The following is a 14,024-nucleotide window of genomic DNA, read 5'->3' on the forward strand; positions in this document are numbered from 1 at the left end:
AGGCACAGTGACACATGCCTGTAATTCCAGTGGCTTGTGAGGACGAGGCAAGAAGATCACAAATTCAAAGCCAGCCTCAGCAGTTTAGTAAGGCCCTAAGCAACTCAGCGAGACCCTGTGTCTAAATAAAACTATTAAAAAGGGCTGGGGATGTGGCTCAGTGGTCAAGTGCCCCCGGGTCTGATCCCTGCACCAAAAAAAAAAATCTATTCTCATCATTTCTAGATAATGAAAAATGTAAACTTTTAGGGGAAAATGTTTTTTAGTATTCACCCACTCCCCTTCAGTAAGCTAGTTGTAAAGACATTACATGTAAAATACTGGGATCAATCAAAATGTCCATCTAGTAGGCAACAGATTAAATCAATTAGCCAGTCTTTTAAAAAAGAAAAAAATTAAGTGAACCTGAATGTGCTGATGTAGAAAGACATCCATGAAATATGGATGCTTTTAAAGTACATGTAAAAGACTGTACTGTACGTACCTTATGATCCCATGAGTGGTTTTTAAATGCAAAATATTTATGCTTATAAACTCCTGGAGCGAGGCTGGGATATGGGAATGTGACTTACTTATGTATACCTATTTCTACTGTTTGAATTTTTTTTACTTTGATCAGAAATTGTATAGTTTTTTTTTAATAAAAAGTCACAAGTCTGTACATATTTTCTTCCCTTGACAGTACTTTATTAATTTTATCCATGTTTTACTTGTCTGGAATTACAATATAAAGATTTATTAGTTATTATCTATTTAAATAGTATTTTTATCCCATAAGGTATTTATTAACAATTTGATATATCTGAATGCAGCCAGCTTCTGTAATACTCAAGTTCATAGTCCTCATCATGCTTAGCATTAAGTAAATCAATAGGCAAGCAGAAGCTTTACACTTGTGTACTTAAGACAAAAGCTTTGAGAGTGCTTTAAGTTTCATTTGCAAATATACGGATATAAACCTGTTGCTACAGGAAGTCACAAATCCTTAAACAGAAAAATATGTGTTATCAGGTTTATCCTGATATAAAAATCAACCTTTGAAGAAATATTTTCAGTAGAAAAAGGATGCAATATAAGATGAAAAATGAGAATTCCCAATGGGCTAGAGTAGTAATATAATATAATATGATAGCTAAGAATAATACTTTCATATTGGTGACACAACACAGGTATTATTTCCCGAAAAGGCACATGTCTTTGTAACAGTTTTTCTAAAATCTGTTTCCCTATTAAATGAAGCTATGTGTTCAAAATGTGCACATTATTAAAAACCAGGATAGGATTTGTATTTAATGTGCTTTAGACACATCAGATTCTAAATCTCCCTGTCTTCTTTTCCTCTCTTACTAGTCTGAATAAGTAATGATACTTCCTAGAGATCACAGCATTAATTATGAAATATCAACATGCTAAAGAAGAAGAGTAATTTTAACTGTTTCAGAAGAATTCATAATAAATATATACAAATAGATCTTTTCTATGTAGGTCATCACATCTTTACCTTTTATGTGTTGTGGGAGTGGTTACTCAGGATTAAACCCAGGGATGCTCTACCACTAAGCTACATCCCCACCTTTTTTATTTTTGAGACATGGTCTCAGTAAGTTGCCCAGGTTGGTCTGGAGCCCATAGTCCTACCTCAGCCTCCCAAGTAGCTGGGATGACAGGCATGGACTACCACACCCAACACACCATCACTTTTATTAGGAGGTATGTCTCACCAGTGGACCTACCCTTAGGCAGTAAAGTATATCAAAGTAAGCATCCTCAGGATGCTTGCTAATCAAAGAACATGAAACTTATAAGATAGATTTTAAAGTACTATAATGTGTATCAGAAAGCATTATAATGTATATCAGACTAGACTGAGGATAGAGAATGGATTTGTCTAATTTTTCAAAATTTGTTTTCATTTGCACATAAACCCTTCAAAATGTAGATAAGTGAAAAACTGGAAACCACTCAATAGGGTAGTTGTGACAAGGAACAATGACATTTGATGTACTTAATGAATAAAAATGTCAATGTAAAAAGAACACAAATGGTAATACACCAATTAAAAAAAATGTGGGGAAAAAAGATGAATGGCAATAAAAATCAAAGCAGGGAAGCCTAGAAAAATATGGCTGGCTCAATTAAATGGCATTAGAATACAATTTAAAGTGCTTAGAGACTCTGAGTTAAACAGCACATGTGAATACAAAAATAATATTAAGGCCATTCATTCATGGAGAAGAAATATCTAAGATATGTTTGGATTGCTCATAGCAGAGAGGTAAGGAGATGAATTTCAGTTAGAGGAAGATGACCACAAGAATGCTGACTAGTGTTAGGGCAATATGCCTCAAGCTAACCCACCATAACCCTAACATCTGGATTCACATCTGCTTAGAGTGAAAAAGTTTATGTTGTTTTTTTCTTAAGTTTCTTTTTCTTATGGGGAATTTTTGTGCTTTGTGCCCCCAAATCATACATTCACATACTTTATACATACATATACATTGTGTACACATTTCCCCTTGATTGATTTTGATAGAGATCGCTTATATTTGCTATTACTCTCCAAATCTACAAAATGAGTAGATTGTTTGGTGTCCTAATATGTAAGCATAAATATGCAACAGGAACAATATATTATCAAAAAAACATTAGCCTATTTTCAGCTTTCAAATGTACCTATCTGTATTAGGCAGTGATATTTTAGGAAATCATTTTCTCCCTTAGATTTTAAAAGTGCTTTTAAAAATATTTAGGCTGGGGATGTAACTCAGTGGTTAAGCGCCCCTAGGTTCAATCCCTGGTACCAAAAATAATAATAAAAAAATATTTATCCTACTTGTGTTGGAGGTAGGAGAAAATTATCCTCTTGTCACATGTGAGGAAATTGAGGCACAGTGAGCATAGGTGATTTGTTTCAGGTTACACAGAAAATCCAATGATGCAATGAGAGGATTAACATTCAGATTTAGTGGCAATTTTTGGCATGCATACATGGGTGCAAATTATAGAGCACTGTGAGTTTGTATATTTGGTGTAGAATACCTATTCTAATTATTTTATATGGATAAAGTTTATTTCACTATGTCTACAGATAAGGAACACAGAACAGGCCTCAACTAGTACCTAATACAGCTCACTCCTTTAAGAAGGTTCAGAACAATCAAGTGAATACAGTGCCTTATTTAAGACTAAAACTCAGGTCAGCCAACAACCAGAAATCTCTGTTTACCACTGGTATGCCACACTACCTTAATAAAAGGTACAGTTATGCTTATAAGTCATTTAATATAAAAATATATGACATCTGAATCATGTAAAACAAAGTACTTATAAAATAAATCTTACTGATACATTAGAGTTAAAACGAAGAGGGGGGATGTATATAGAGAAAGTAAAATTTAATTCAAAGTGTTATGGCCTATTCACATTTAAGATCTGCATTTATCTCATCTGTAAAATATTTCACTGTAGCTATATTTGTGCTTAGTAGAAGGTCTGACTTTTATATTAAAAATAGAAAATTTCATAAATCATTTCTCATATCCCTTCCTCTGCCCTAGTAAGAGCTTTTAATTTGGAGATTGTAGAGGTGCAGTAAAATATACCCCTCTTTTAAAAATTTAAGTTCATGGTGGTTATGGCTTCACAAGAAATTTAAGATCATATATATCTTGCCACAATCAATTTTAGAAATCTTCTAAAATGATAACTTGTCCCAAATCCTGTATTTGTATGCTTAATAAAATAAATCACTTTATCATTTGACATATAAGCTAGTCTTGATAGAACAAGAACTGCTATGTTTTTAAGCATGTGGGAATCGATTTTATCACTTATTACCATGTGAATATTAGAAAGATATGAGTGCCTGTGATCCCAGCAGCTCAGGAGGCTGAGGCAGGAGGATCTTGAGTTCAAAGCCAGCCTCAGCAACAGCAAGGCGCTAAGTAACTCAGTGAGACCCTGTCTCTAAATAAAAATACAAAATAGGGTTGAGGATGTGACTCAGTGGTTGAGTGCCCCCAAGTTCAATTCATGGTACCCGGGGGGGGGGGAGGGGGGAAGATATGAGGGTATGTATACAGGCGTCTAAAAAAATCTAGATAACTATAAAACCTTGATTCACCTTGTAGAGGTCCTGAAAAAATTAAAAAACAAATGGATCAAGTTTTTCATTATCTCAGAAAATTCTACCACCGCTAAAGTATAATGCTTTAGTAAATAATTTCTATTGCATTGCTTATACCATTAATATAAGATTTTTAAATCCACATTGTCAACTCATTATTTAAATGACTCACTCCTGAACGTTTCTTTGATATAAGCTAGTCATCATAGCAAGTTATTACACAAAACATAAAACACACTTGCAAAAGTGTAAATATCATAATATTCATGACTTGCTTAGTCTTGTCATTTGCCTTCAAATTTACATCAAATGATGCTTTTTTCATCAAAAGCTCCTGTGCTCATATTCAAAGTTTTCATCCTCGTTATACAAGTATCTTGATTCTCCATGCTTCAAGACAAAAAAATCTTCAGTCTTAAGTCCATATCTTTCTAGAGCTTCACTCAGTTTCACTGGAGGCTCTAAGTAATGCTGGCAAAGGGCAGAATGAAGAAAAAGAAATTAATAACACATGGTTGGGTGATATTTCAAATTAAACTTCAAACTGAAGTAACCAACAAATCCTTCATAAAACAATTCCCTTTTTAATTGAATTATCAGCAAATGAGTCAATCATATTTGTTAATACAGTCTGAGTCATTATGATATCAACAGAAATGTCTACTAATAGATAGAAATTAATATATCTAAACAACTGTATATCAAATGTGGTGCCACCTTTGACTGAACACCAATAAGATTATATGAAGTCTGATTTGTTAAAATTTCAATCTATTGTGGAATCTACTAAAAATGGCATAGAGAATTGAATGTTAACGTTTTTGAAGCATATAAAAATCTGTGTGTGTGTGAGAGAGAGAATGCTAGCGCAAATATTTTTGGCTGGAGAAGGGCTGATGGAATCAAAACCTCTAGCCACATGTAGAAACTAATCTGCAGACTGAAAAAGGACCCTCAAGAGAAGAGATACTATGTATGGGTAAGTTTCCCTAGGTCCCTTGATTTCCTCAATTTTTCATAGCTCAATAAAAAGGGAAGACGGCACACAGTATGTTCCAGAATGTTTTCACCCAAATATTTTCCAAATAAGGTGAGTCCACTGAATATTGAATAAAATAGTTATTTATAAATAAATTTAAAAGTATAAAGCTAAATCATGTCATTAGTTTTTGGTGGTGTTTTGTTTGTTTGTTTATTGTAGTATCAGGGATTGAATCCAGAGGTGCTCTACCACAGGATCTTGCTCAATTGCCCAAGCCAAATTTGCAAATCTTCTGCCTCAGCCTCCCAAATCACTGGGATTGCAGGCATGCTCCATCACTGCCCAGCTGGTTATTTCTCATTTGGTCTAAGTCTCTACATTGCATAATAGCTATTTTTTCCTTCATTCTAAGGCTTTCCCCCCAACCACCAGACCCCTGTTAACTTCAATTAGAAAAGGTGTGAAAAAAGGAGTATCATGATCTGATTCAAGTTCTAAAGGTCACTGCCCTCTATAGTGTTAAGCAGATGTAAGGGACAGAGTGGTAGCAATGAAGGAGGTAACAAGTGGTCAAATTCTGAGTACAGTCTAATGTTAAGTTGATTGCATGTAGGCAGGGTGGGGAGGGGGTACCAGAAAAAGGATATGAGAAAGAGATTTTAGCCTAAATAACTGGGCAGACAGAGTTGCCATTTACTGAGATGTAAAAGAAGTTTGAAGGAAGATCAGAAAGTTTGGTTTCAGACACCTAATAGATATCCAAGGGGGGGATGTCAAGAGACAACTATAGATATATAAATGTGGATGATGGTGGAGGAAGGAGGGATTATGAGCTAGAGAGGCACAGCAGGTAGATGGTACTTAAAGCCACAAGGCTGGATGAGATCCTTAAAGGAGGAAACAATTGGAAAAGAAGAGGTCCAAGGACTAATACCTGCAGCCCTCAATGTTTAGGGGGAGGGAGATGAGAAGCTACCAAGAGAGACTAAGAAGGGACAGCCAGTGACAAACAAGGAAAGCCACAAAACATTTCTTGAGGCTTAAAATGCATATGCAATATTCCCCCCTTGCTCACTTGTTCATGTATGACTCTTTTTAAAGGGTTACGAATATCTTTCCACTGACTACTGAAGATAACCAATTAATGGATGGCCCAAAACAGGAACCTACTTTTAGTCTATTTTATACATATAGAAAGGAGATCACTAATATATTGCCAATAGAATTTAACTAAATAATAACCTAAGTCAAGAAATTTCCCTTGCAATTTTTTAGAAAATATTTCAAAATGATAGAATTCTTTCATTGAAAAATAACTACTTTTGTTAAAATTCTTTTCACCCCAACAATACATATACAATATACACCATCACTTTACACTGATAATTTATTTATCAAGCTATATATAACTTTAGTGTGGCGAATGATGTAGTATGTAGATTTAGTATGGATTTTGATGTTTTAGCTGGGAATAGATCCTTTGCCTTTAATCTGCCTAGATTTAGCAATATTGTTCTGAGTTTTTTCATAGGTTAATTCTTATCTATTTCAACCATCTAGAAGATAACCCTGGAATTTGGTAAAAAAAAAGCCTTCTGAGTAACTGATAACAATCTCCTGATCCAAGCACTTTAGGCCACAAAGGAGATAAAAATGCCCTATAGCCATAGGAGCAAACAGCTACGGAGAAGCAATCTGGTAAATCAGAGATCAGTGAGATTGTGGGGAAAGCTGAGTTCCCAGCATTCTGGATTTGATAAAGGAAAGGCAAGCAGTCCTAGACAACAACTAAGTTCTAAAAGGGATCCCTATTTTAGAATCTTCTACAATCAAGACCCTGGTCAATTAGAAAGCTAACTTACATATTATATAATGCTTGAAGTCTGTTTCCATCAAAACTAATGATTTAATGTTTTGAGGCTTAAACACATGTTCTAGGAAATCCACATACCATATTTTAGGTAAACTGGATGTTGCTATATATGAAATTTTTGAATCTCAAAGTGTTCAGAAGTTTAAGCTAAACTTCTTGGAAAATCTCATCTACTTTATAATTTAATAAACTCATGTTTGTCTAGTGTTATTCAACTAACATCAAAATGTGAATAACTTTCTTTTTTTTTTAGGATTTAAATCTTTTTTTCCCCCATATCTTTATTTATTTTTATGTGGTGCTGAGGATCAAATCCAGTGCCTCACATGTGCAAGGCAAGTGCTCTGCCCTTGAGCCACAGCCCCAGCCCTAAATGTGAACAACTTTCAAAGGATTAAAAGCTACAAGTTTTTATTATATGTTTCATTAATAAATAAAGATGGAGGTTAGATTTATAACAGGAATAACACATGAAGGCTGAATAACACAATAATTCTTTTTTTCTTCTTATTCTCAGTACTGGGGTGCTGAACCTAAGGGTGCTATACCACTGAGCTATATCCAACACTTTTGTTGGGTACTAGGGATTTAACTCAGGGGCACTTAATAACTGAGCCACATCTCAGCCCTTTTTGCTTTTTGAGATTGGGTCTCACTAAGTTGCTTAGGACCTCACAAAATTGCTAAGGATAGCCTTGAACTTGGAATCCTCAAGCCTTAATGGAATTACAGGTATGCACCACCACACCCAGTCTGGATACTTTTTATTTACTGAGAGTCTCACTAAGTTGCTGAGGCTGGCCTCAAACTCCTGCGTCAGTCTCTGGGTTCACAGACATATGCCACCACACCCAACTGTGCCAATCACAGATATGTAACACAATAATTCTCAGACTGAGGTTTTGATCCTCTTCTTATCTTGCCCATGTATCAATGAAGATCACAACTGCCTACCCAATCACTCAAGCTAAAAGTCTAGGAGTTAATCTTGATTCATTTATTTGCCCAGGTTTAATAAAATACTATAACTTCATCTAAGACACTGATACCTATTATAAATGGTATATGAAACTTCTCTCTCTTCCTTCCTCATTCATTCATCCTCTGTACCCCACAAAGTTATTCATTTATTCACTCATTCTATTCCATCCCCTGACAGCATGGCTAAGAGTAGCTACATCATGACTCAGGATTGGGAATTCTGATTGAGGGGGTGGGAAACAAGCAATCAAGGTACTAGGAAATTTTGAAACAAGATGTGTCCAGAAAGAAGGCAGGCCAGAAATGGTACTGGGGAGAGCCAAAACCAGCAAGAAAACCGTGGGTTCCTGCAGAGAGGCCCAAGGATATGGAAGATGCCACAGAAAGTAAAGAGAAGCCACATTCCATCCATCCCTTTCTAAGGTTTCCTTAGGGCAGGCTTGGATCCAGAAAAGAAGATAAAGTTTTAAGCTATCCCTTCCTTGATCCCAGAATCCATGTTAACAGCAGAGTTCTAGGGTTCAGCTCCCTTAAGGAAAAAAATCAGCTCTTGTGGTTTAATGTAGGAAAAAAACCAGTTACCCCAACGCTTAGTACACAGCAGACACTAAACCAAATATGACAACATATTTCTAGAAGGTTCCACAATGTCAGTCTAGCCTTACTTCTCCCATTGCCCTTCGTGCCATCTACTGTCCTGCTTAAAGTTTCCTCACCATTCCCTGCACTTGTGCCTCCAGGCCTATGCTGTGCCCTTGATCCCCCTCTGGAAATAACTTCCTCTTGCCTTTTCATAAGCAAGTTCAAATGTCATTTTTCCATGCTATTCTGATTATTGAGGATCACCCATGATTTTCTGAGACCAATGAATCTGTCCCACATTACAGCCATTTCCCCTTCCAATATCTGTATCTCGTATACATCTTCTATATTCCACAGGAATGGAAGCTGCCTTGAGGGGGGAGACATGATGGTTCATTTTTCTACTCCCCACTCTATGTACACAGATTTTTGGTTATACAAACACATGCTTCGTTAACTACAATGAGTAGTAGTCCAAAAGAATAACTTGCAACAAGGGTTTTTCACTGTATGTGAATATTGTTTTACTGATTAATAAGGTTTAACACCCTAATTCAAGTCATGATTGTGATGACTGCAAAGGGTCTGACTCCACAGTCTGTTTCTGAAAGCATTGCTAGGAGACAGTGATGCCTGAATCCCATCAGTGGTCACACACATCATCAAAGTTATTTTTATCATGATCAAACTCACCTCATTTGCTAAGGCAAAAGTTCCCCAGTGAATTGCCACAGATTTCTTTGTTTGAACATCGATGTGAATCCTGACAGCTTCTTCTGGGTCTACATGCTGGTATTTCATAAACCACCTGATAAAACACAGCAATTTATTAATTCTGGTCTTCAAATACACTCTGGATTCTAATTTTTGCTTTATCTAACCAGACTTTAAGACTCCACACAGACCTGTGGGTTGTTTGAGAAATAAGAATCATCTCAGTTTGTGTATTCTGATTTTGCCTCCCTATTCTTCACTTGATTTTTAATTAGTACACCTAAGAATTGGGCTAAACTGACAAAAGAATCAGCAACATACACTAGTGGTACCTCAACCACTTATCAGGCCCTGGACTTACATAGAGAACTTTAAATAAGTACTGCTATTCAGCCTGGGCCCTCAGTGCTTCTGTTTTAATTGTTGTGGGTTGGGACATGAGCATCACAAAACTGAACATTGAGGTGTTTGGTTTCATAAGAAGGGAGGCCTGCGTAATGGACGAATGATTCGAGATAATGCAGAAGCACTGAAAGGTTGCAAAGAACAAGGACCCAGGCAGGAGGCAGGCCTGGCTTTGAATTCCAGCTCTTGCAGTTCCTGGAAGGCCTTTAGAAGGTCCCTTCTAATTCTCTGAACTTCCATTTCCTTGTTTGTTAAGTATAAATTTAGACCTATTCCGGGTAAAGGTTATTACAAGGATTAACAAAAACAATGTTTATAAAAGCATGAAGCATACTAGCTATTCCATAAAATTCTCCCAGAAAAGTACAGTTGACAAAAATCAATACTTTCAGGAAAAAAAATTACTATTTTAGGAAAAAACATATTATCTACAAGCAAACCTTTTGCTTTTCAAACCATCAGTTTGGTGGAGGAATAACAACACTGTCTACCTGATCCACCAGGGCCTACTAATGCTACCGAAAAACTAATAAGCCTGGATTCAGCACAAGTGCTTCTGCAGTTCAGGAAACATCATGTAGGAATCCATCCATCTGTAATAGCCAAAGGGTGTTATTTACCGCCAGCAGTTGCTGGGTCCTAAGAGAGCCCCAAAACAAAGCCACTGTGTTTTCCCCAACAGAAGATTACAGAAGCACTGTTCTGCCATATCTCCTGGCACAGAATTCAGGACAAGATGAAAACAGTTTTGGGGGGTATGTCTTTATTGATTTTTTGAAAGATCCTACTGCAAATGAAAGGGATAGAAATTCCTTTCTATTCTCATGTCTATCTGAAATAAGTTTAAATTTTTGACTATGATGAAACAAAATTTTAAATCCCAACGGACTTGGTGACAAGAGATCTCAAAAGTAAGGATGAAGCATTCCCAGCATATGACTGAAAGTCGTTTTTGTAATCATATCACGTTTGTAGAGCACTCTCAAGTTTGTTGAATGGATACTTTATTTCTGAAACTGTTAGTACTGATCAAAGAAATGAACTACCCAGAATAGGCTGCCACATTTAACTCTCTACAGCAAATAACATCTTCCCTGCCCTTCTCCTGTCTTAGAAATAAACATGGCCCAATGCAAGCAGGAAGGAAGAAGTAGGTAAATGTGTATATGGTTTGGTTTATCAACACAAGCACATATCTAATATGTACATTGCTATTTATGAAGACTTACTCTCATAATTACAAATTAGAAATATTCAGTTATTTTAAGAACATGTACTGAGTAAAGATCATTATCATACAAAATTGATTAAACCAGGCTGGGGCTGTAGCTCAGTAGCAGAGTGCTTGCCTAGCATGTGTGAGGCACTTGGTCCAATCCTCAGCACCACATAAAAATAAATAAAGGCATGCTCTCCATCAACAACTATAAAAAAAAAAAAAATTTTAATTGATTAGAACAGTTCTTAAAAAAACACAGGTTGATATTTTCAGAGGCTTCATTATAACTAGAATTATTTAAGTGGAAAAGTGAAATTCAAGCACTAATATTGATTTATGATAATTTTAATAATTATCAGGCACTAAAACATTAAAATATCTAGCCTCCAAATTAAGTAAACTAGCAAAAAAAACATAAAAGGGAAAAATAAATGTTAATAAAGATAGGGAAAAATGGAGTTAGTGAACTTAAAAGGTTAACAAATAAGTACAACAAAACCAGATGGAAACAAAAGATAAGATTCATATATTCCATCTATGTGTTAGAGAAACACTAGGTGTTCTATTTTGTTGGATCACCTAAATAAAATGCAGTTGTACCCATGTATGCAAGTACTGTAAAATGCAAAAAAGTCATTTTTTAAAAGAAAAATTTAAATTAGCCCTTACTTTGTTACTATCAGTATTTGTTTTCTCTTTACTACACATAAAATCAGAATTGACTGAAATCTAACTGAATTCTCTGAAATCACTTCTCTTTTCCCTAAATATACAGTGTTAAGGAAAATGCAGATGTTCTCCTAGGTCTCCAGCCATATGTGGCCGAGAGCTGCTCTGGAAGTAAGTGATGAGGACACAGTGGCTGAAGGGTGAGCAGAGAGCAGTGTGACGTCATGACCACACACACTTTAGCACAGATTAAAAGGCTGAAATGCCACAAGCCAGCTCTGGCTTTCTCTCTGCTCCACTCAGGAGAGCTACAGGACAAGGGATTGGTGTGTTCCAATCATGGAGAGAAAAGTAATTATACAAAGAAAGAATATTCCATGTGAAAGAAAGAACAAGAGTTAGGTTTGATTGCTGGCTTACAAGTTTAACTTTAGTTGGAATGGTACATGAACTTCGCATGAGGTATGTTATTTCTTTACGCCCTGGTCCTTCTTGATTTGGAATAATTACATAAAGACTATCCTATGATTAAAATATTTGAAATTTAATAATATCTAACTGAATTTGACCCACAAAGCCCCAACAATGTATAACAAAGCTCACCATTACATAGTTTCACAAAAATCATATCCTTTAAATTTCTAAACTTATCATGCAGCCGAAGTGTTTTCTTTAGAAATTTACAAACCTTGGTTCATAAGCTCCGATGGGAATAGCAGCAAGGTCAAAAGGTCCGAACCTTTTTCCTATCTCTTCAAAAGCAGGGCAATAACCAGTATCTCCAGCAAAAAAAAATCGATTCCAAGGCCCCAAGACAGACCAGCTTCCCCAGAGAACCTTGTTGTCATCCATTAGGGTCCTTTTACACCAATGCTGGGAAGGTGTAAAGACAAAGGTGACCTTGTCGTGGCCAGGGACACAATTCTCCTCCCACCAGTCCAGCTCAATCACATTCTCACAGCCACATTTTTGCATCCAGTCGAGGAGACCCAAAGGCACAAACCATCTCAACTCATTACCAAATCGCTCATTCAAAGCAATGACAGAACTGTAGTCCAGGTGGTCATAGTGGTTGTGGCTGATAAGGACTGCATCTATTCGGGGAAGTTCATTTACTGTGCATGGGGGACAACGGAATCGCTTTGGACCCATGTACTGCGATGGAGAAGCACGAGAGCTGAAGATAGGATCTGTGAGAAATATGAGTTCGTCCATTTCCACCATCAGCGTGGCGTGTCCCAGCCATGTGACCCTTAAGCCAGCTTCCCTCACTCCAGCTTCTCCAGGGTCATTAACAAAATATGGTTTAAGCACTGGGAGTTCTTTGTCAAGTTCCTGTGTATACAAAGAAACACAAAGCAGCAGTGAGAAAAAGAAAGGTATTATATCACCCCAGCCCAGAAGGTCTATTTTGGAATAACTGACATTTTCAATGAATGAATTTGCTATTTTTGCTTTTCTCTTGAAAATGCATATTTAACTTCTTTTTTGATCAGAATAATATATTCAGATTATTATCTTCTTAGTCCTAAATGCAACAGGCAAAGGTAAAATTAAACTTAAAATTTTTAATACAGCTAAATTAAGTTATTTTAGAGGCTTTCTTTTGAATCCCGGAAACATACTGGCTGGGATGCAGTTATTTTGCTTCACTCAGTTGATGTACTTGGTGCTGAAAATGGCCTCAGAAGCAGGTCTGGGTCTAAAATAGTAAAGAAAGCTGATGACGACTTATTTGTAGCTCTTGGATGGCAGATACGAACCCGACTTTTTGAGCTCATATGATTCAGTGTGGAGCACCATGATGATTCCTGGACAAATCTCATTCATCAATGTTCTTCCTTTTCTTACCCACTGATCAAACTTTAGAGAAAAATGATCACTGCCTGTGACAAGATGACCGTTTGGCAGGGGGTGGTAAATAAATATATATCAAAAGTGTGGTAAGTATTGTTCCTTTGGCTACATGACATTTTATATTTGGATTAAGACTGACCAACAAAAACCTGTGGCCTAGCATCAGTCCTGGCTTTTATAAAACTGCTTTTACTGAACTGTGACCTGGTGTCCTGCCATACAGAAGCATCGAGGTCTCTGGGAAGCTGCCTCTTGGATCCTGCCATGCATGCTGAAGACTTGTGCCACCTCCACCTTCCCACTAACCCCAGAAACATCTCAATTCTCAGCAACCAGAAAAGCTCTTCTCTAGAGCAACTGCCTTTCTCATTTGACGGTCCCTGGGAGAAGTAATAATTCATGCTTCTTTCCCCTTTGCTGTGACCAGGAAGTTGAGAACAAAATCTGAAGGGAATGATGGAATGTAGTTCCATACTTTTTCTTGGCTTTATTTTTCTACCCTAGTAGTCTATTTGCTCTTATATGCTCATTCATTTTTCACTGCTACGTGCATTTTTATAAGCTTGCCTCAAATCAGTTTTGAAAACTGTGGTGTGAGATAAGTAATTAAATA

The 14,024-nt window shown here is 36.5% G+C and overlaps 1 protein-coding gene across 3 annotated transcripts in view; it reads right to left on the bottom strand.

Annotated features, from left to right (window-relative positions):
• Nucleotides 1–663: 663 nt before the first annotated feature.
• Nucleotides 664–14,024, bottom strand: part of NAPEPLD (N-acyl phosphatidylethanolamine phospholipase D) — a 35,274-nt gene continuing 21,913 nt past the window's right edge. For 2 of the 3 annotated variants that reach the window (XM_081284637.1, XM_081284636.1), the window contains exons 3-5: nucleotides 12,243–12,889; nucleotides 9,241–9,355; nucleotides 664–4,600 (exon numbers count right to left, since the gene is read on the bottom strand). In XM_081284637.1, coding sequence (XP_081140763.1) covers nucleotides 4,454–4,600; nucleotides 9,241–9,355; nucleotides 12,243–12,889 — 909 coding nt within the window. In that variant the 3' untranslated portion in view covers nucleotides 664–4,453. The remainder of the gene's footprint in view (nucleotides 4,601–9,240; nucleotides 9,356–12,242; nucleotides 12,890–14,024) is intronic. The other variant, XM_081284635.1, reaches the window with a different exon arrangement.

Source organism: Spermophilus citellus (assembly GCF_964194105.1).
Source record: "Spermophilus citellus genome assembly, chromosome: 3".
Taxonomy (NCBI): domain Eukaryota; kingdom Metazoa; phylum Chordata; class Mammalia; order Rodentia; family Sciuridae; genus Spermophilus; species Spermophilus citellus.